The sequence below is a fragment of the Lethenteron reissneri genome, chromosome 11, assembly GCF_015708825.2.
Source record: "Lethenteron reissneri isolate LAM-NWPU_2019-01 chromosome 11, ASM1570882v1, whole genome shotgun sequence".
In the NCBI taxonomy this organism is placed as follows: Eukaryota; Metazoa; Chordata; class Hyperoartia; order Petromyzontiformes; family Petromyzontidae; genus Lethenteron; species Lethenteron reissneri.
Genome location: NC_083789.1, coordinates 5,021,532 through 5,045,771, shown reverse-complemented (window position 1 = coordinate 5,045,771; position 24,240 = coordinate 5,021,532). Strand labels below are relative to the sequence as shown.

Here is a 24,240-nt window from a genome sequence, read left to right as displayed (position 1 = left end):
GAGTTGCGTTAAATCGATTTTAGTCGATGATGCCGATGCATTGCTGCAACGACGTCGCCACTGCGATCGATCGCTGTACCACCGCACAATCGCCACTAGGCGGCAACAATTCCTCTTTACAAACATAAAACTCAACACTGTCACCTTAAAAAATGAATGATACATACGCCGCATAAGTAATATGCGACGTTTCGAGCCATGACCACTTTCTTTGTAGCACATTTCCCGAAACTGTCCCCACTTTATTTAAACAAAAATAAGGTAGTGTCAGTGAAGAATGTGTTGCGTTTGGTTGTTGTTCATTTTCCTCGTTGTAGCAGCAGCGTCACCCAAATAATTTGTAGAGAAAAAACCCCCACAAACATCAGGTTTGTCACTCTTTTAAGTTAAAGAGTCGCAATTCGATTCGAGTCTCCCCCCCCCCTCCTCACTGATCCCATCTGATAAAGTTTACACAGAGTGCTCTAGCCAATAGCATATGGTAATGCATCCGCTAAACTTATTTGGTTTTATTTAACCAGACAAGGCCCACTGAGCTCTATGGCTCTTTTCCATAAGCGACCTGGCCACAAATGATAGCTCAACGAAGTGGCTTTATCACGTGGACATTTATAGCAGCCAAAAGACTCTAAAGTCTAAACGCATATTTCTAAATATGGACGGAAAAAGCCAGTGGACCAAGAGAAATATCCACACGACCACAGAGAGAGAGAGAGAAAGAGACATGCGAACTCCAAATATACAGGAATTAGGGTTCGGGATCGAACCCACGTGCTCCTGTAAACTTGGCGAGGTGGTTAACATCTCGCCACAGTGGAGCCCAGCATTTGTCTAACAAGTCCAACTCTACCGATGAGACCCAGAAGGTCAAACCCATTCCAGAGGTTGCGTGCTTAAACGGATGGTGCTTGATGATATCGGTCTGCAAAGCCAAGAGGCCGATGGATGTGGCGACATTTAATGGAGTTTTTCCAAAATATTTTCTATTCCCCATGATGTTCCATGACAACGCGTGGTGGATTTGTGTTAGTTGTGTGCAGTATGTGCGAGGAGGGTGACATCACAACATTGAAGGACCTGGGTTTGATTCTTGACTGGGGCGCCCTTTCTGCGTGCAGTTTGCATGTTCTTCTCCTGTTTTGCAATGGTTTTCTCCAGTTTCTTTCCATAGCTCAAACATTGTAACCGGTAACTGGTATTGTCCGAACATATTGCAATGCTGCAATAATGCTGCGCAGTACTACAAGTTACTCAATTGAGGTTACGCACGAGGCGACATCTCCCACTTTCGCGAAAACGTGGATTTTACTCCACCAAACTCGCCCGGTAAACTTGCCAACGTCGCGCAAACGTTTGTCCAACGGTTCAAACCACACGCCAACATTGGCCCCAACGTTGCCATGTTCACTGGGCAGCTGCCCGTGCCAACCAGTTTTGTGCATGGTGGTCAACCCATCCAAGTTACGAGAACAGGCTCAAAACCAGCCGAAGGTTGCGAGATGACACGGTGCCCACGTAAACCGAAACACCAGACAAACCAAGACAACTCCAGCCTTCTTTCTGTTATGAAAGGCCGGCGTTCCGCTTGTGCGTCAACTAAATTACAAAAGCCTTTCCAGAAGGCCTGAATCAATAAGGTATAGAAAGTGGACCCCCCCCCACCCCGATGTGGGGGTATAAAGTTGACCCCCCCCCAAAAAATTTTTTTTACTCCCCCAACTGAAGAGATGTATTTTATAGGCATATATTCCTACACACAATAGTCAGTATCTGCTGACTCTTTATACCTACATACCCTACACACAGTAGTCAGTATCTGCTGATTATATTCCTACACACCCTACATACAAAAGTCAGTATCTGCTGACTAAAAATGAATTTATACGGCCACGAACCGCCGAAATTCTCATTAAAAAGTGCAACCATAACTAATAACACGACGTCGTCACGTCTTTGACCAACTACAAGTGACACAATCGGTGTTAAATATTGTTGCCATGTATTCGCAACAGATAGAAATGTATCGTAATATTCAGGCACGATTAGTCCAATGCTGAATGAAGTCCTCCCCTGCAACAATCCCCCTAGAAACCTACTTTATACGCACGAACGTATTTCATTGCTCCATCTCCTTGATGGATGTCACGCGAGTTTTGTGTATACAAGAGTCTATTAGTATAGTGGCGTGTGAGACTTTGGCTTAAGTCAAACTTAGGCCGTAATTATCATAAATATTGGGGGGGACACATCCACCCCCCCCCCCCCAATATTCAAATATGCTCAAAATGTCCCACCATTATATTGCTATAAAAATATTTATGTTCATATGATTGTGGTTATGGTTATATTTTATTAATCCCTAATCTCTGCCATTACATACAATGAAACAAGAAAATAAAAATAGCAATTTAATACAATACACTATTAGACATTATTGTAAAAAAATACATTAAAAGTCCATCTCATGTGTTAGTGAATTTTTTTATATTTTAGGCAGGAAATTCGTTTTCAAATTTAGATTTTTTTTTATGTGGGGGGGCCCAGACCCCTGGAAGATTTGGTCCCCCCCCCCAATGTTGACTCCATGGCTATGGCCTTGAGTCAAACTAAGATACTATGAGACCTCCTTTACCAGTGGCAAAATATAGTGATAGGTTTTTCCCCTTTCAACTGCTACAAAAGCTGACACCTTTATACAAGGCATCATGTTTGCAATAACCACAACACAAGCAGTCAAAATGCAAACAAAAAGAAACAACTCTGATAATGATATGCACTGTCCTTGAAGTTGATTGGTTCACACCGGAGACAGCTTTTCTTAGAGCCTAGTCTGCATTGGTGTTGGACCAGATGACCCCAAAAGGCGTACAACTAAAAAACAGTGCACTATCAGAGTATTGAGAGCTCGGGGTAAATATTTACACTATGATACCTCCTTTACCAGTGTCAAAATATAGTAATAGGTCCAACACCAATGGAGACTAGGCTCTAAGAAAAGCTGTCTCGGGTGTGGACCAATCAACTCCAAGGACAGTGCATATCATTATCAGAGTTGTTTCTTTTTGTTTGCATTTTGACTGCTTGTATTGTGGTTATTGCAAACATGATGCCTTGTATAAAGGTGTCAGTTTTGGTACGAGTTGAAAGGGTTAAAACCTATCACATCAAACTAAGATGTTTCATAAAACACCTTCAGCGTGAGATGCACTTAGTTTGTCACACAAGTTGAGGGAAAACCCACGTGAAACTATATCTGCAACTTAACCCGGGGGCTTAAACCGTGACATTTCAAACTAAAATGTTTTATTCCTCCATTGCCACATAGCAAAAAAGTGTCAATTGTTCGGCCTTTTTTTCGAGCCGGCGAGAAAACCCTGAGAGAAACTCCCTCTAAAAACACTAAAGTCTGCCTCTAAAAAACCCATTTTTCTTCCAACATATTTTGGAACGTTGATACTTTCCCTCCAAATTATAAAAAAAACCCTCTGACCTGGCACCGACCACCAAGCTTTCCGGAGTCGTGCTATTACATTGCGTAGCCCGTACGCGCGCCCGAGCGACGCGATTGGCTCCCGCGGCTGCAGCTTCGACCAATGGGCGTCGAGAAGGCGGCGTTCCGGTGCGCGCGCTTCCACCAATTGCGGGTGCGCTCGATGCGTTGTAGGGTTTCTAAAGCGAGGGGGTGGGGTGTGGTGGGTGTGGTGGGTGGGGTGAGCGAGGGGGTGGAGCGAGGGGGGAGGGATTGCGAGGGGGGGGGGGTCGAGGGGGGGGGGGTCGAGGGGGGGGGTCGAGGGGGTGGGGTCGAGGGGGAGGGATTGCGAGGGGGGGGGGTCGAGGGGGGGGGTCGAGGGGGGGTCGAGGGGGGGGGTCGAGGGGGGGGTCGAGGGGGGGGTCGAGGGGGTGGGGTCGAGGGGGGGCTCGAGGGGGGGGTCGAGGGGGTGGGGTCGAGGGGGGGCTCGAGGGGGGGGTCGAGGGGGGGGGTCGAGGGGGGGGGTCGAGGGGGTGGGGTCGAGGGGGAGGGGTCAAGGGGGGTTCGAGGGGGGGGGTCGGGGGGGTGGGGTCGAGGGGGGAGGGGGTCGAGGGGGGGAGTTGAGGGGGTCGAGGGGGTCGGTCGGGGGAGTCGAGGGGGGGGCGAGGGGGAGGGGGGGTGCGAGGGGGGGGGCGAGGGGGGGGCGAGGGGGAGGGGGGGTGCGAGGGGGGGGGGCGAGGGGGAGGGGGGGTGCGAGGGGGGGGGCGAGGGGGGCGAGGGGGAGGGGGGGTGCGAGGGGGGGTGCGAGGGGGAGGGGGAGCGAGGGGGGGGCGAGGGGGGGGCGAGGGGGAGGGGGGTGCGAGGGGGGGTGCGAGGGGGAGGGGGAGCGAGGGGGGGGGCGAGGGGGAGGGGGGGGTGCGAGGGGGGGAGCGAGGGGGGGAGCGAGGGGGGGGCGAGGGGGTGGGGGGAGCGAGGGGGGGGGCGAGGGGGGGGCGAGGGGGTGGGGGGAGCGAGGGGGGGGGCGAGGGGGAGGGAGCGGGGGGGGGGCGAGGGGGAGGGAGCGAGGGGGGCGAGGGGGAGGGGGGAGCGAGGGAGGGGGAGGGGGGGTGCGAGGGGGGGGAGCGAGGGGGAGGGGGGGTGCGAGGGGGGGAGCGAGGGGGAGGGGGGGTGCGAGGGGGGGAGCGAGGGGGGGGCGAGGGGGAGGGGGGGTGCGAGGGGGGGTGCGAGGGGGGGAGCGAGGGGGAGGGGGGGTGCGAGGGGGGGAGCGAGGGGGGGGCGAGGGGGAGGGGGGGTGCGAGGGGGGGGGCGTGCGAGGGGGGGGAGCGAGGGGGGGGCGAGGGGGAGGGGGGGTGCGAGGGGGGGGGCGAGGGGGTGGGGGGGTGCGAGGGGGGAGAGCGAGGGGGTGGGGGGAGCGAGGGGGGGGGCGAGGGAGCGAGGGGGGCGAGGGGGAGGGGGGAGCGAGGGAGGGGGAGGGAGGTGCGAGGGGGGGGGCGAGGGGGGGGCGAGGGGGTGGGGGGAGCGAGGGGGGGGCGAGGGGGTGGGGGGGAGCGAGGGGGGGGGGCGAGGGGGAGGGAGCGAGGGGGGCGAGGGGGAGGGGGGGTGCGAGGGGGGAGCGAGGGGGGGGCGAGGGGGAGGGGGGTGCGAGGGGGGGGGCGAGGGGGAGGGAGCGAGGGGGGCGAGGGGGTGGGGGGAGCGAGGGGGTGGGCGAGGGGGGGGCGAGGGGGAGGGGGGTGCGAGGGGGGGGGCGAGGGGGAGGGTGCCAACTCAGCAGCGCCGACGGTGGCGGGCGTGGGGAGGTCGAAGAGGAGTTGGGGGAGGAGCCGAGGGGTCGCCCCGTCCAGTGAGAGAACAATAGCGACGGCGGCTCCCTCTTCATTCTATCGGCGGACGGACCACCGCTCATTGCCCACCACCACCACCCCCCGCCGCCGTCATCATCTTGTGGTTGTCGCTGCTGCTGCCGCTGTGTCCATCAGCAGCGCGCCAGTTGAGCGAATCGCCGTCGTGAGGGAGCAGAGGGGGGCGAGGAGAGACGCTGCCGCTGCTGACAGCGACAGCGGGCTGGGGACGGGGTCAGCGCGGGCTGGACCCGGGCTTCGCCTTCCCCATCACCACCACAACAATCACCACAACCACCACCACAACCATCATAACCACCACCCCAACCACCACCACAACCATCACCACAACCACTACAACTACCACCACCACCACCACCACAACCATCACCACCACCACAACCATCACCACCACAACCACCACAAGCATCACCACCATCACAACAACCATCACCACCACAACCACCACAACCATCACCACAACAACCATCACAACAACCACAACCACCACCACAACCATCACCACAACAACCACCACCACCACATGGCCGCGATGTTCCCCCCCTCCAGCTGCTGCTGCTGCCGCCGCCTCTACTCCTCGGCCCGCGCGGGCGGCACGGCGCTGTGAAGACGAGTCGTGGCCTCCTGCTCTGCGTGATTCTTGCCGAGCTGGCGGTCGTGGTTTTAGTGGAATCGTGCAGTGGTTATCGTAGTAACAGCACTGGTAACAACAACAACAGCAGCAGCAGCAAGCAGAGCTGTCGTGGACGTCAAGGACAGAAACTTGAACGGGCAGCAGTAGCAGCAGCAGCAAGCAACAAGCAGTACAGTAGTGACATCAACAACAGGAACTTCAACAGCAACAGCGGTGGCAGTGAGATTTGTAGCAGCAGCAATAACAGGAATAGCAACAAGAACAGCGGTGAGAAAGGATCAATGTAGCAGCAGTGACAGCACTGGCAAGAGTATAAACATCAACGGTAGCAGCGGCAACTTCGCCATCAAACGCAAAGCAACAACAGCAGCGAACATCAAAAACGCCATCGATATTAATAACAAGAAGGGAGGCTTGGGCAAGAAGACATCGTGACATCTCAAAGCCGCCAACAAACATCATCAACCACCACTCAAAACGCGACAATTCCATCTGCCGTCCAACGTGTTGGAGCTTCCTTCCACCACCACCACCACCATGGCAATGTCCACCACCACCACCCCCAGCACCACCATCAGCAACAACATCAGCACCACCATCAGCAGCAACAGCAGCAACGCTTCGGGCCCTCTCTCTATCGGGAGGGCCACGAACGGTGGACCTGGGTTGACGATGGCCCCGTGCAACCGGTACCCTTCCACCACCACCACCATCAACAACAGCGTCAGTAGCAGCAGCAGTAACAGCAGCGCCCTGACCTGCGTGGCTGCTGGGTCTGGCAGGGAGGTCACCACGGGGGTCACCACGGGGGTCACCTTCCAGCTGCAGATCGGGCTGGCCCGGGAGACGGTCACCGTGGAATCTGCAGAGCCCCCGGGGTCGTCTGCCGTGCGGAATCTCGCATGCGCCGTCGTCGATCAAAAGGTTTGAGATGGGTTTTAAATTGCCACCCCCGGATTTTTTACGGTGAAATTGAGTAAAAAAAAAAATTTGAGGTCTATATTGTCGTTACAGACGTTTTCAATACGTGCAAACAAAAATGTGTCCTGTTTGATAGTTGTTTTTTGACCCTTTTATCTGGCTTTATTTTGGTGATTTCGAAAAGGGTTTTGGTTTGGCCATGTTTGTTGTAGTACTGAGTAAGACTGATGGCCTTAATCTAAGTTGTCTTGTGGGTGTTGTTGTTTGACTTGCATCCCACTGGGATGTTTGCACACAGCGTTGGTGTACGGTGCTTTTTTCTGGAAGATTTTGCTGCCTTTTCTTGGATTTTCTGTTTGCACTTAGTCACATTAAGATGTTTTATTGTTCATGTTTTTTGTTTGTTGCGGTTGTACCCGATTCAAGAGCCGAATTGCTCACAGGGCTATACATAATAAATGAACTTGAAATTATCTGGCAACAAAACTGACACCTTTTTTTACAAGGAGTCATGTTTGCATTGACCACAATACCTGCGGTCGGAATGCAAACAGAAAACACAACTCTGATAATGTATGCATTGTCCTTGAAGTTGATTGGTCCACACCCGAGATAGCTTTTCTTAGAGCCTAGTCTCACATGGTGTTGGACCAGATGACGGTACCGTTTGTGTTTCTCCCTTGTGATGGGACTTTTGTTTAGGGTGAACGTTGATATTTATAAGGGCACGGGGTGACCACTAAAATCTGTAATAAGGGAGGCTCGGATAAGGGGTTGACGGGTATTATTATAGACAGAGATCCATTGAGATCCATAGAGATCCACAGAGATACATAGAAATCCATAAATATAGCATACCTGTCAACCCAAACAGTTTAACCCGTATTCTTGTACAGGGAAATTGAGTTTTCATTTTTTGTTTTAGTTTGTGTTTCTTCCTTTTTTTAGGATGAACGTTGAGATTTATAAGGGCACGGGGTGACCAGTAAGGTCTGAATTGGGGTATAATAAGGTACTGTAGGCACTGATAAGGGGTTGCAGTTCTGGGTTAATGTGAGTTGTGTGTTGGACAAACTATTTAAACTTGTAAACTAAACTTTCTTTGATTTGAAGCTTTCGTGACTGCAGGAATCCATACTCTTTGGTTCTTTCGGTAAAGTCACGTAGGTATAAAATTTCACGTAGGTATAAAATTGTATACCTACGTGACTTTACCGAAAGAACCAAAGAGTATAAACTTTATTTATGTTACCAAGGTGAAGGCCCACCGAGACCGTGTCGCAAATTATAACCTCCAACGAAGTTGGCTTGTCGTCACGTGGACATTTCTAGATGCCAGCATACTCTGCTGTGATGTTAATTCGAAATGTGGAGGGGAAAACCCGGAGGACCTGAAGAAAAATCCACGCGACCACGGGAAGAGAGAGATGCAGACTCCAAATATATAGGCGTCAGGGTCCGGATCGAACCCACGACCTCCTGTATATCAGGCGAGGTAGTTACGTGTGGTGGTTGTGATGGTGAGTGAATGTTTGTGTGGTTGGCGAGTCATAATCTGAATGTATTTATACTGGAGGAATCCGATGAGCTATAAAGCTCATTTTCACAGATGTCCAGTTATTGATGTGTAAGTGGCCCTTAAAGATCTTCTGTTGTCTGTGTACAGTATAACTCAAATGGATTTCTGTTGATAGTGAATTTGCCGGCTTCTTTGGCATAGCAAATGAAATGACATTTCAATGTCGTTTTATGGTGAGTGGTGGCTCTTAAGGTTCTGATGGGATATATGGTACACACTACTGTATATACCACCGTAATTCAAGTTACATTTTCAGTTTCGTATTGTGCCATGGTGATGTTGAGCACAAATGTCAATATCACCTCTTTACATGGTCATAGTGAGTGGTTAGCCCTGAAGGATGTTCTGGGAACTGTGGCATAAAAAAAACATGTTGATATAGCTTCATTGTGATTGTGAGTGGTGCTTAAGAATCTGCTTGGATCTGTGGGGCATAAAACCTCAAGTTGAAATAGTTTCATGGCCATGGTGCGTGAATGGGTGAGATGCGTTCCATTTTGCTGGGATTAGTTTCATTTTAGTGACGAGTGAATGGGAAAGTGAGCGACTCCTTAACAAACTGGGAGTTGTGAAATAAATAACTTAAGCTCAAGTAAAATTAAGAAGAGTTTTTACCCTTTCTGGCAATAAAACAGGAAGTGTAAAGATGTTCAAACACCAAATAGAAGGCTTTTGGAAGGCATCAAGTCTGCATTAACGACACGTACTTGTGGCAAAACATGCAAAAAGTATGATCTGATCATTTTACGTACATTGTTTTTGAAACGGATTGGCCTACACCAGTGTTAGACCAGAGAGCGCCAAAAGTAGAAAGACAATGCATCTTTTTTGATACTGCCAAAAGAGGTTCCATAGAAAGTTAATCTGAAGTGGTTTCAATGACACGTGGAGTGATTTGGCGAGTTGGTGAGCGAGTGATCGTTTAGAATCTGCTCTGGGTCTATGGCATAAGTCGAGTGTAATACAGTACATGTATTTAACGTGTCATTTAAAGCAGTGAATGAAGGGGAAAATCACTTTAGATGTTTTACGCATATGGTCACTGGCATGTCTGACTTAAAATAACTTGCGTTGAAACTGCGTTTCCTTCGTTTTTCAAGTTAAGGTGTTTATTGAACCAAACCTCTGAAATGCGGCTGCAGGATGTCATCCTGGGCTTCACTGGCCTAAAACAACAAGTTAATATTTCTCTTGGTTTCTTATCTATTCCAATGTAAACGAATGTGTTCTTGTAAATTAAGGACATTTTTCCAATTAAGTCGTTTCAATCTAGGGGAAATATTTGCTTAACGTGGTGTGTACGTAACTGGTCACTATAGTCGGTGGTCGAAAAACACTTAAGCGTAAACGTCATATAAAGTTGGAGTACTCTTGCCGAATGAACACTCGGGGCTATGTTCTTAATTATAACAGAGAGACGTATAAACTGACGTTTCAGGTAATGGTCCTTCAAAGATCGAGTTGCTTATGGGTGGAGAGCGCACTTTTTACTCTGGTGCCTTGAAAACTGTGCAGGGAGCTGATGTGAACAGTTTTGAATTGATATAGATCAGTTTTTTCCCATTAGCAGATACGGTAATGTGTTATCGGCAAACACCATCTTCTTATTTACACAGTCACAGTCTCTCTGGGTTTATTTGCCACTCAATAATTGTTGAGTGGAAAATGCCCGTCCATGTCACTTCAAACCTGTTCTTATGGCTTTGTTTAAAGACTGCATACCACGTTTTGACAAGTCAACAGTGGATGTGACATGCGCCCTTACTGGCCACTGCCATATCAATGCGGAATGTCCACCAGTTGTGCACAGTTGTATAAAGAAGAGCACGGAGACACACTTGTTTGATCAGCGAAACCTGCTTTCACTTTTATTTAAGAATATGATTACAGGACCGGTTTGTGATAAGTTAGCGGTGCTTGGTCTTGTTGATAAACTGGCAACTGCCATAGGAATGTGGAATTCCCACGAATAGCTCAGAGCTGTGTATGCGAGATAAATGCCATCCCACGCTTGTGTGAGTGGTAAATTGCTTCTAAACGCAAGGCCCAGTTGAATAGGTTTGGAATGCAATGGTGGCCTCTCAACAACATCTACAGTTGCTACGGAATATAACTTAATATTTAATGCAACGCTTCTTCAAAACCATGAATATTCACAATGCATGTTAGGGACCTTGTTAATAATAATAACAATGATTTAAAGTTATTTGTTAATACACTGTTGGGTGAAAGCCACCCCCTTGTCATAGGGGTTGTTGTATTTTAATTTATCGTGGCAAATTCAAATCAAACTTGGCCAAGGACAGGAATGGAATACAACTCTGGATTTGCAGGGCAGTTTGTGAACCACACGGAACCACAGCTTCGCCACTCTCCCCACTCCTCAACCTTCCTTATGTTTAGTGACATCCAATTACATTTCGTGGAATTGAACGTATTTGAAACAGCTGATTGAACATAGTGTAATCATGGGCATCACTCTTGAGCTTACATTTTTGCCGTGTCGTGGAATGTTTTTTTCATTTGTATTGGGATGCACACGTGAGTTTATTGACACATAAAACAACCATAAGTGTGGATGGTGAAGAGCCACAATTGATCTGTATTATACCTTAAATAAACAGTCAAGAGCGATGGTGACGGCTCTTGTACCGTGAAAGTCAAACGAGCAGGCTCCACTTTCCCGTGTGGCACTAAATTATTTTTTATTATTTCTGCAGGTGTAACCACATTTTCCACCCCTCTAAGTTTTATTTTTTTTACACATGAAATGGTCCATGCCATACGATTCCAATGTGTTGCTTGAACCATGTTTAATTAATCTGGCCCTTATGTCATTCGGCAAGAGGTTCAGTGAGGAGATGTTTTTTTTTCCTCATGACAGCCACCACATAAATCACTGTTCGGACACTGTGGGTGTTGACCACGAATTTGGACAAGTAAAATATTTATATCGTACTGTAGGTGAAAGGGACGATCAGCGTCAACGCCTAAAATGACCACATACTTGAGTTCCAGAGTGGAACAACTTACATAATAAGTGTATTCTCATGGATCAGGAAAGTAAGGTTTGGACTAAAAAACACATGGTTGATAACACGGCCACCAGGTCCACCGCACCTCCGATTAGCACGGTTCGCTACGTACGATTCGAAAGAAGTTCAACGTACATACACGTAATAATAAGTTGTGCTTATCTAGAAACATGGGCGATGCCGAGAGTGAAGAACGATTTTAACATGGCCAGCATTGAACTCAACCCAACTGAATCAGATGTTTTGTCGGAAAGCATGGACTTGATTCAGAGGGTCTCGCCAGAGTGGAACGCTCTTCCGATATTAGGAAGCCACTGGAGCTATGCACTTTTAAAAATCTAGATTGAAAACTCATTTATTGAGAGCTGCTTTGTGTGTTTCGTTTGTTGTCCTTCCCCCCGTGCCTCCGATAAGCATGGTTGGCTACGTACGGAGCGAAAGAAGTTCAACATACATACGAAACACACACCCACTATGTCATGCCGCTGTTTTTTTCTTCTAATTGGCAACCACCGTTTAGTTTAATCGTGAGCTACAGACATAAGCAAAAAAAAAGTGTGATAACAATGCCAGGTATTGTATAATAGCCACGTAGCAGTTGAACCCACAAGCGATTTAGTAAATCGACTTGAATTGGGATTGCAATTCGATTCAATAAATGAAAAATTTTGTTATCTAAATTTTATCATCTTGTTTTGTTATGAAAAAAAAGTATTTTAATTGTCTTGTTATTACAGTCTAGTGTGTTCCAGTAGCCTAAATGTAACACCGTATTATTTGCTATAATTGTTCATTCTCCATGCCTACTATTTAATGCATGTACAAAGCAATTTTAATCTAGGAATCAATATGCCTGTAACATGCGATACTGTTAGGTGGCCAGGTGCCTCAGGGCTGACATTGCCAAAATCCTAACTTCAAATCCAAGAAGCTCCACGTTTCTCCAGTGTAGTTGATGCTCTTAGCCCGGACACCAATAACCACAAACATAACTTTGTTCTGCACTTATTTAACAAAGGACATAATTCCCAGTGACAGATGGATTGGGGAAAGTGCCGCCGCCTCCTCCGTTAATTAAATAGACCTCGGAGGTGGCTCTGTGATGTCCGCTTCTGCGGGCTGTTATCTGACACGAAGGGTTGCACTGCTCTGCGATAGATCCGAATGTATTCTTCGTCTGGTGAGACCGGCATTGATAGCGCAATCAGGATAAAATTGTGGAAAAAGACAAAATAATTGTAAATCGTAATCACCGTACAAATTACGTGTGGGTACACTTTACAGTGTAGGGTAGCATGCACATCGCAACCTGTGAACGTCCCCATGGCCATCTTCCAGTTCATTCTTTAAACAGGTTTTCTTGCCGTGTAATTTTTTCCAGATGCCCCTCGCTTGCAGCTCCCTCCTCAAGCTTCTTTAAAAGCGTTGCGTTTGTTCGCGTACAAAACGGGCTTGTAACCACGAAATCCCTGCTCGGAGGTTTTTTTCCACCCCCCCCACTCTCCTCCGTCTCCAAACACATTAATTAGACATGCAACTTTGAGAGGGAAATTCTGTACTGTACATCAATACACGTGTGTATGTGTATTCTACATGTGTGTGTCCATTGAGGCTGTGTACTTCCAAAGAGGAGGTGCCTTCAATCCTTGACCAATTAGAAATATAGCCGTTGGAGTCTGTCCAGGCAGGAAAGGGTTATGCCATGATGTAAGTTTCCTGTGGTATAGTACCCCAACGTCAATGAGTTTTGGGACCGTCGGTTCAACGCGGATGTTTATTTATTGGATCTGTGGTCTAAGCCGCTTAGCGTTGGCATTGAGAGAGTGACGGGCAGCGCTTTTGGCCTGTGGCAAGCACAGTACAACGTTTGGTGAAAGAAGAAGAGGGAGGGAAGAGGAAAGTGAGCTCAGTAATTAATGAATAATTAAGCTTGAACTAATTCAGCCTGGCGGTGAGTGCGGCGTGCCATGAGCCTGGCCACCTGAGTTCGATCCTTGGACGTGGCTAACGTCCGTGGCAAGTGGATAACCAATGTAGTGAAGTATGGTCAAACGACCCCTACGACTGACATGGTGTGGGGACGCATTTATCCAGCAGTGGATTGTTAGAGGCCTGAAAATAAATCCACTTTGTGGTTTCCACTTGGCCAGTAACTATTAGCCCTCCCCCGCACCCCCCCCCCCAACTCAATTTGGTGAATTGTCATAATTCAAGGTCACGATTAAATTCATGATTGGATTCTCTTTTAATCTCATTCTCATCTTGTCAGTCTTGTTTATGTTTTTGTTATGTCGAGTGCGGCTTTTATTCACTCCATTTACCTAAATATAACATGAGCAAATGATCATAAAAAAAATCGGTTATGCAGCATTTAATTATCCAAGTCATGGTTCAACGCATGTATCTTGAGCGTTAGAATTGCGTTAAACCGATGCGTAGGTGCAGCATTGTCACACCGCAAAATTGTCTCATCTGGCACCGGTTGGACGTATGAAAAATGTGTCTTAAAACCCAGCTGGATTTTGTCAACCGGGTGGCCCGGTGCTTGGCGTGCCGTGCCTGACACCCCGCTGGTTTGTACGAGTTCCACGGATTGATTCTTGTTGTTGCCCACCATGTAACACCACAGCCATGTTTTTGCCAAAGCCAACTGTCAGCTATAAAGCATTTAGGTGATTCTACAGACCATTTTACATTGTTTCCAGGTGTAGGCCTTTGCGTGCCAGTGCTAGACCCTGAATGCCTGATTTCAAACGATTTCCGCGGTTAAATTGTGGCCATGTGGCCCAGCGGTTAGAGTGAAATGCTCGCAATATGAAGGTTGCGAGTTCAAATTCTGTTCGGGGACTGATTCGTTCCATTATGCCTTGAAGGTAAAAAAAACAGTGTCGCTTTAACGAAAATTCACAGTGGTTCATGGATTAGCTTCACTCTCGCCATAAGAATATGGAATTTCTACCACCTGGCTCAGTGTTGTAAAGGGAGGATAAAAATGATCCCATGTTCATTTCCATCACAATTTTATGAAAATAATGGTCCTTCGTTTTGACTACTTTCCAGAGCAGACATTGTTTAACAATCCTTTTGACCATCCTCTGCTGTATGAGGGCCTTTCCATGCGGTGTGGGTCGTGGGGGTTTTTTGACCAAACGTCACCCGCTGGTAAAAGCAGGGGCCATAGATGTCGGAGCATTGTGCAGTGGAGTACAGGACTCGCCCGATGTCAGAAAGGAACCTCCAGTTGCATTTGGCCCAGTCTTACGGTGACATCGTAAGAGCCGCGTTTTGTTGTTGTTTGTCCAAAACGTTGGGCAGATTGAAGCGAGGCCAGGGCACTCTGTTTTGCCCGCCTGTGCATTCATCCCTGGCACCGCGCAAGCACGTGCAGCGTTGCATGAATGGAGGCCCATTGATTGTGACCCCAGGTGGCGTTTGGTCATCGGCAGCGTGAGTGTCGATGCTGTTCTGCCGTTGGAAGTGTAGGCGTTTTGAATTCTGTTCTTCTCAGAAGTGTATCTCCCTCAAGCTGGGCAGTATGGGGGACCCTGCAGAAGAACAAAGGGCACTTGGCAACACCGCGATTCCTATTTAGAGTGCGGTACCATATCTTGTAGGACGGGAACAAGTTTCGCGTGCATTTTTGGTCGAAGCGAAGCTGAGAAGTCGTTACGACCACCACTTCTCATCGTCGCTTCCTCCATTCTGCAAGGTTGTGCAGTTGTTGCAAAGTCAACACCTGACCCCCAAGGTCCGCTCTTATACGAGTCTACGTGAACGGCCAGCTTGAGTCGACTTCAAATCCCACCGAGTAGGCCGGATTTTCTCCCATAAGTCAAGTTTGGTGAACAATCTCGAGTTTTGTAAAAAAAAAAAACAAGTGGTGTTCGTATAATTCTCCGAGTTACTCAAGTTATCACATCAGTTGGTCAGGCCACTACCCCAGATGTAAGACTAATCATTGGCACCATGTAGAGCGTTTTAATTTTTTACTGTTTTTGCAACGTGTTTCCGCTCTGCCTGAATTATGATGTTGGAATCCAGGCCATGAGAAACTGAAAATAATTTGTCCGGGATGATTCAGGGGCCCTCTCTGAATTGGCAGCCAATTCGAGTTTTGTCTGAAAGCATGGATACGGGATGTTGGGGATGCGGGGTTGGCAACTTAAAATTTTCTACTCGAGTTATGTACACAGACTATTACATTCTCATTATCACCAGCTTCTCGCTTGAATAACAATGGTCTTCCCTTTGTTATTCATTGTGACACCGCTGGCTGTTTCAGGTTTTCCACCTTCAGTCGCCAGCCTGGGTGCCAATCGAGTGCTCACCTCGGTAACCTGCCCTCCTCCATCCTGCGCACATGTCCCACCCATCACAAACACATTCTAATCATCATCACCACAACACCAGGCTCTCGCTTTTGGTCTTCCCCTTGTTGCACAGTCATCACGTGTCCATCAAGGACTGCTCTTAAAGTCATCATCATCATCACCACCACTTGTTCATCTTTAGATTTTTCCCCATTGGTTGGCTTATTCTTCTTGGTTGCCACTCCACTGGCTGCCTTGGTGGCATGACCTCCTTTATTCTGCGCAAAATGTCCCACCCAATGTAACCGACTTGAGAGACAGTCTTTCAATTTCGCTTCACTTTAATGGGAGGGGCGGGGGCGGGGAGAAAGAAACAAGAGAATTTCCAGATGACCGACTGCTCCCTTTTGCTGCAGATTAATGTTTGTTGCATAAAAATGTATGCGCCACCCATACCTCGAGCGGAATGAAACACGCACACACACACATTGGGGTGTATTCCGCGAACCTGTTTTGATGGCTACAGCCATGGCCGGCGTTCCCCAAGGTGTTGAAATGTTTTCTCTCTGTCTTGTTGGGTAACAACAAAAAATGGATAAAAAAAATTTCACGGAATGAATGGGAGCATGGCTAGAGTGGAGGCTTTGCAACGCAAATGGATGGCAGGGATGCAATGATTCACTCTCCCCTGGTGAGGCGATGATTCGTCATGATTCAAAGTTACAGTTAGTGTCGAGAATGACTTGATTTTTATGTCTAGTTTGTACGGTCTCATTTTTTCTTGTCTATCTCGTTTGTGTTGTCCGTCTTGTTTGAGCTACCTTACTGTGTCTCATTCGTTCCGTTAGCCTAAAGGTATAATTTGCATTCATTGTAAATAATAATTTATTCTATGTATGATTAAATGCATTTATTATCATTGTAAATAATCTTTTTCAATGTTTATATTATTACATGCTTCGTGGATTATATCCCATTTCCCCCAACTTGGATAGGGGTAATGCTCGCTGATACCCAAATCACCATTAATGTGCCCCGCCTCATCAGATTTCTACAGATGAAATGGGCCTTACCAATGCAAATTATTATTGTATGTGTAGGGCTTCTCCCAAGTGGTCTGGTTTCCTCCCACACAAAGCTACTATTGGTCGAACATTCTCATTGCAGGCGCCCTGCTGGAAATGTGTTGACTCAATCAGGCTTTGCTGGGTAAATAATCGGCATCATTATCGGTTGGAAGCGACTTGCTGTGGCAACTCTCGTATGGACACTTTGCTGCAGATGTTGGGTGCACGCGTGGCTGATGTTGCAACGAAAAGGGCCCTTTGGCGTGTCGTGGGAACTCGCCCACGTTGCACGCACTCGCGCAGTGACGCATTCCGCGCCGTCCGGATCTTCGGATGTATTGTCACTTTCTCAAAATTGGTTATTATTGTGTGAGCTTCGTTTTTTTTATCACACATCCGCACATTTAACTGCAGATAGGAAGGAAAAAATACGCATGAAGGGAAGTGATACAGCATGGAGTAAAATACTTGCGCTGGGTGTAGAGTGCGTGTGCATGTGTGTGCTTTGCTCACACGTGGGGGGTGGGGGGAGTGGTAGTATCGCGGTTAGCGCGCTGCACTACGAGCCCAGCGACCTGAGTTCAATTCCCGCTTGTGGCCAATGCCAGTGACGATGATCTGAGCCGGTGCTAGGCCTCCCCTAAGTCGACTCAGTCTCAAATAAGTACCTGGTGCGGTTTGTATTTATCACCACGAGGGAGACAAAGGCGGCCGGACGTGGTGCTGGCCATCCATCTCCTCGTGTACATGGCCGGCCTTCATAGGTGCTCGCTCACAGAAGTTGCCCTAACAGTGGTTAAGACTATATCGGGGATCTTTGTCTTTACTCACAAGGGCTTCTCAAACTCCGGTCCACATATGTCAGCACGGCACAGGTTTCCCTATTTCTCAGCCACCATTCACTTGCAACGTGTAACAATTAAATGTCTGTACAAATGTGGATAGTTGGATCGTGGTTATTGTGGTGTTTAGAGGAATTGAGTTTGAAAAGGCCAGCTGTTCAATAACACACACACAATATTCTACACTCGCCAGCACCACATTTGTCACAAAATGCCCAGCCGTCCCCTATATGGGTCCTACGAAAGAGTTAATTCATAAATAAGGCTGTTGATTTACCAAGCAAAGTCTCGAGTATCATTCTCAGGAGGGTTCTCCATTGGGATGTTTGGTCGATCATCGCATCGAGTGTTTGGTTAGATGTGTGAGGAAAGCAGATGACCCGCGGAAAATCTAACGCGCATATTATGAGGTAACAATCAAAGCTCCGCTTAGAATCATGCAAAAATAAATATCTGCGCTGCCATCTCTCGGCGAACTCCCATCCCAGACCCATAACACCTGGCTATCTTTAGCAGTCTCCCATTGAAGCGCCAACGAGGCTCGGCTTTGCTTAGCTGCTGAAATGTCATTTGAGATTTGTGGTGCGCATTGAGCGATTTCAGTCGTAGGTCCCAATTGCCACGTATGTATGTTGAACTTCTTTCGCACCGTACGTAGCCAACCATGCTAATCGTAGGTGCGGGCATATGGTGAATGTCTGTGCAGTGCTTTAAGTAATGGGACGTCAGTCAAGTAAATTGGTTGTCTAGCGGGCAAGGCAGGGCACTTATGTGGCCAGGCGGCTAGGCACCTAGGGGCAGGCAAGCACACAAGGGTGGGCATGCAGGCAGGCAGGACCCGGCTGGCCGACAGGAAAATAACATGTTTGTCACACATTGGGCCCCACACGGAAAGCGAGGTGGGACGTCCTGTGGGGAGGCTTCTCCCGCAGGAAATCGCTTTGCGCGCCCACTGGCTTAGCCTCTTCCCCGCGGCTCCTCCGTCCACGCCGCCCCCCCTCGCTCCATCGGCAGATGTGCGAGCCGATAGGCGGATCTCCTGTCTCGGCTCTGCTCAACGTGGGTGTCGAACTGCCAATTGTAAGCGTTGGACACGCGGTGATGTAAAAGTTTGATGATTTAATTGAGTTTTGTAAGCAAGAAGTGAATTTACACGTGTGTGCAAGAACGGATTATACACGAGTTATAAACATGATGTAGTTAATAGGTTTATACTCATTTGCATGTACAGTACTTGCCACGCAATTAAAAATTGCATGGTTTGTACGTAAAAAAAATATTCTGTCCAATTATACAGTTTTGTTGACTTCATTAACCTAAATGTAACTTAAGAATATAATTTTCATATAATTCTTAAAAGTATAAAATGTATTCTCACTTGCACGTTTTTTAAAGAATAGATTTTAATTGTATCGTTATGCGCCTCCCAGTTGTATTAAGGTCACTGAAGTCTACAGAAATGCAAACGACGCAGAACAAACGAGAAACAAAACAAAGATGTATCACCAACAAGATAAAGATTCGTCGGCCGTTGAATCGAATTTCGACCATTTCGTGACAGTTCATCGCTTCTCTGGGGCGGTGATTCGTTGTCGAGCGAGCGCCACAAAGATCACGCAACGCACTAATTGCCAAATCCTGCGTTGCTTCCGCTCTCTTTGATTTTTCTCTACCCTCTTTGTGTTTCAGGAGCATGTTTACGCATTCGCCCGTTTGCACAACGCGACGTAACAAAAATTGTTTAGCCTTTTCTATCGCCGCATTTAACGGATAAGTTATATTTTTAAAAAGCGCCTTTTCAAAGATCACGCGACTTGCCGCCATGGCGTTAAAATGTTTTAGTTTCTGGGCTTCCGGTAGTTTATTTGATTTACTTAGCTTTTGTTTTATTTATCGTCCCCACCGTATTTTGCGCATGTCTCGCTGCCCGCTGCCTCCCGCCCGCGCGCGCGCGCACGCCTACGCAGACGATTGCGTTAGCGCCACAAGCAACCTGCTCCACTTCCCGGCTCTTTGAGCATCTGGTTGTTGATGTCCCCGGGTCTGCTTCCCCGCTTTCCTGTCGGTCACATGGGGTTCCGGCCCGGACGCCGGTAGAGAGTGTGGTCATTCCGCTGCACTTGTCAGCCAAAACCTTGTGAGACCAAACACGGTGAAGCACTTGGCCCAAGTTTCGCTGGGTGCCGATGTTTGACTGTCCAAGCAGCATTTCCCAAACGTTGAGGTCATGACCACAAAGGGGCACTCATGTCATTGTGCAGTGGGTGGTTGTGACTCCTAGTGGTATCATATCTTGCTGACCATCTTCAAGATGAATTTCGATTTAAAGCTTTCGTGACTGCAGGGATTCATATTCTTGGTTCTTTCGGTAAAGTCACGTAGAAGGGAACCAAGAATATCATCAAGACGCTTCATGGACGAGCTCCTACCTACCACTCCACTCTCACCTCATTCTGCTGCCCTCCACAAACTCTTTGAACTGTGTGGTCGTGACTCCTAATGGTAGATATCTCTGACCATCTTTAAGAACCTTCATGGACGAGCTCCTGCCTACCTTAACCCCTCTCACCTCTTTCTGCTCCCCTCCACAAACTCTTCGACCTCTTCCCTCTCCTCACCTCACCGCCATGTATAAGCTTACAAGTCGTATTTCCTGAAATGTGTCAGCCTTCAGGATAGCAACAGTGTTCCCCACCACACTAAGGTATAGCCAAACAACCGGGACGACTTAAATTTCGATTTAAAGCTTTCGTGACTGCAGGGATTCATCTTCTTGGTTATTTCGGTAAAGTCACGTAGAAGGGAAGTAATAACATAATTATTATATTTTATTATTTTATTATATTATTATATTATTTTATTATGTTTTATTTTTATTATTTTATTACTTCCCTTCTACGTGACTTTACCGAAAGAACCAAGAAGATGAACCGGGACGACTACCATGGCATGGAGGAGGCCTTCAACCTAGCAGTGGATTGACAAAGCGCTGTCATTGACTGACTAAATGGAGGTGTGGGTGTGCCACCAGTGTCACGGAAGGCCATGGGGCGTGTGGGAAGGACTGCGACAGGCATGTCACCCTTGGGGTAAATTGGCGTAAGTAGGATGCCCTTCTCCCGCGTGACAGCTCGCATGCAAATCGTGCGATGGGTGACCACGCGCAAAACTATTTGTGATATTTCAAAATATTTGCACACAGGGGAGGGTAAATTCCTGCATCTTCGGCTGGGAGGAGCTCACCTTTCTGCGTAATTGTCCCGTAAGGTGTGACTTGCCACCGTTTTCAAGTTTTGTTGCGTTACAGCTGCAGCGTGAAATAATGTTTTTTTTTTTACCCGCAGCGCGATTCAACCCCAAAAACGAAACGGCCCTTGATGTGTAGATTACGCCCACCTAGGTTGATGTGTTCCAGTCTGCCCGACCAGAGTTTGAAGCTCCGTTTGCGATAAAAAAAAAAGTCTTTTAAATTCGAAGAGTCTTTTTGGTTCTTTCGGTAAAGTCACGTAGAAGGGAGGTAATAAAATAATTAAAATAAAACATAATAAAATAATTCTCATGCCGTTTCGGCCACAACGCAAGCAGCCGTCCTCAGCTGTCTCCCCGACAGACCTGGTCTTCACCTGAGGACGGCTGCTTGCGTTGTGGCCGAAACGTCGTGAGAATTATTTTATTATGTTTTATTTTTATTATTTTATTACCTCCCTTCTACGTGACTTTACCGAAAGAACCAAGAAGATGAATCCCTGCAGTCACGAAAGCTTTAAATCGAAATTCGAAGAGTCGTGAACACTGCTGCTGCTGCTGCACTCGAAGCGACGCCACCGCACGCCGTGGCTCTCATAAATTAAAATACTTCAATGCAATGAATTTCACAGGGCCATGCTATTTTAGTATGCTGGACCGTAACTGTAAAGCCTCATTTTTGTTTTATCTCATGAATGAAGCCTCAAGCTCATGGTTGGAGGACGGTTGATAGCCGCGCCTGCGATTGGCTACGTACGGTGTGAAAGAATTTCAATATACAGCCACAATTTTTTGTTATTTGGGTAGGATCTTCATCTGAAGAGCACCCCTTATCTCTCTTACTCGTATATTGAAAGGGCACGCCTGATGGGTTTCTAACATTGAACCGTAGAGGCATGGAATTATTTATTGATTAAAATCAATTGTTACTTTCGTGATACATGCATTGAAGCATGCGTGCGAAAAAATACAATGAATCACTTATGTAAGTTTTATGCAACTGAAACGTACGTATGTTGAACTTCTTTTACACCGTACGTAGCCAACCTTGCTAATCAAAAGTGCGGTGGGAAGGACAACAAACTAAAAACAAAAAGCAGTTATAAAACAAATTAGTTTTCAATAAAGATTTAAAGGGGCATAGCCCCAGTGGCTTCCTAATATCGGAAAGAAGAGTTCCAGACGGCCGCAGAAGCGCATCAGACGCGGTGACCGTCTTTGTTCACTGGCGAGGCAAAAAGCCGCTGCGAGGATGACCGGAGTTGGCGTGATTCGCCAATGAACCGATGAACAACACAAAACGACGAGACGGATCAAGTGAGGCAAGACAGACGTTTGAAATTGCCATCCTTAAAAGTCAGTATTCTTCAGCTCGCATTAGGAGGGGGGTAAATTTGCCCCCCAAAATGCAAAGGTATAAGGCATGAGATCGTAAAATCACATGGCAGCGTTGCGCAGTGAACGATGTTGCTGTACGCAGCACAAGTGACGCTTGGGCCACGGTACTTGCGGTTGCCGCGAAATATCGCAATTCGTTTCACACGAAGGGCACTTGCCACTGGTGGTTGACGTTCGAAGCTTCGCGTGTTTTGCGAACGCGCGCCCGTGGAGGAGGGCAACAACAATGCAATTTGTCGTTCGAGTCAAATGGGCACGTGACAGTGGGTCGATTTAACATGTATTCTTTGTGCTCACGATACACGGATCAAGTGGCGCTCATGAGAGTTCATCGTCTTTCGATGAGGCGATGTTGTTCGTAATCGGTGAGCATGAGCCGCCTCTATGGTGGGATAGTTGCAGAGCTCTGATTATCGCTGCAGTTCGAACAATGACTTTTTTGTCGTACTGTTTTCTTCCGTAACAAACACACCCTCACAGTGCATGCCAGCGTGAGGTCATTCGATTAATGTCAGTGCACGATGAGTCAGAGGGCATGGGTTCAAGACAGTTGCCGCCGTTGTGCGTGTGTGTGTGTGTCCCCGTTTGTCTCTTTCATTCGTCCGTCTACAATGGGCCCCTTTTTGATGCGAGCCTTAAACATCACCCAGAGCAAGCAGCACGAATCGTTTGTACGCAGTGCGCTTTGTTCACTCCACTGCTAGATGATGGCCTCGCTGCGCAAGTGTGTCGTGGTGGGGGGGGGGATGTATTTGACCATACAGTGGTACCTCGGTATACGTCGTTAATTCGTTCCAGAAGGTAGGACTTATACCGAAAATGACGTATACCAAACGAATTTTTTCCGTAAGAAATTAAGGGAAAGGAAATAATCCGTTGCGGAGTATAAGAAATGATATTTTATATGGCATATTATACATTAATGGGGTTGTATAAAATAATTTAGACACTACTTATTACTAAAATGCATGAATAAATTTAAATAAATGCATACATAAAATAAATGCATAAATAAATTAAAATAAATGCATAAGTAAATTTAAATAAATTGAAATAAAAATAAAATGTAACTTCACTTTACCTTGCTGAGAGGAGTTGATAGCCTACGAGGATGGCGGTGAGGAAGGGAAGGAGGAGGAGATGTTATTTTTTGGAAGGAGAGTCACCCTCCATTAACACTTCAGGAAGCTTAAATTCTGGGGTATTTTCTCTTTTCTGTCTTTTTTCTTGACTTGGAACTGGTTGAGGCTCACCAGGTTTGAGTTTTACTAAAAACCTGTCCGTTGAAGTTTGTTTTTGCCTTCTTCTAAGAATGTTCCTGAAGTGTGACATTGTCTGGTCATTCCACACAATACTGTTACGGCTTGTTAGAGCCGTAACAGTATTGTGTACGCGGGTACTGTACGCGGTGGCTCATCCCGACCCATACAAGTTCTAGCAAGCGCGTCGTATCCCAAGCAAGACGTCGTATCCCGAGACGTTTTTTCTCTAGTTAAAACACAACGTATACCAAATTCGACGTATTTTAAAGCGGTCGTATACCGAGGTATGACTGTACTTGCACTGCGTGAGTCGGTGCGGCCTCGTGAAACATAGGCGTGGGAGCACGGTGGCAAGATGTGAACTACCTCGCCTGGTATATAGGAGGTCTTGGGTTCGATCCCGACCCTGACGCCTGCTGTATATTTGTAGTTTGCGTGTGTCTCTCCCCGTCGTCGCGTGTAATTTTTCTCCGGGTCCTGCGTTTTTTTTCCCCTCCACGTTTAGAAACGTGCATTTAGAGTGTTTGGCTGCTATACATTTCCACGTGATAAGTCACTTCGTTGAGCTATTATTTGTGGCCAGGTCGTTTCTACAAAAGAGTTTATGTAGCTCAGAGG

The 24,240-nt window shown here is 47.5% G+C and overlaps 1 protein-coding gene across 1 annotated transcript in view; it reads left to right on the top strand.

The window, feature by feature from the left end:
• Positions 1 to 5,227: 5,227 nt before the first annotated feature.
• Positions 5,228 to 24,240, top strand: part of LOC133341309 (serine/threonine-protein kinase D3-like) — a 44,087-nt gene continuing 25,074 nt past the window's right edge. The window contains exon 1 of the mRNA XM_061549828.1: positions 5,228 to 6,886. Within this exon, the coding sequence (XP_061405812.1) occupies positions 6,500 to 6,886 (387 nt within the window). The 5' untranslated portion in view covers positions 5,228 to 6,499. The remainder of the gene's footprint in view (positions 6,887 to 24,240) is intronic.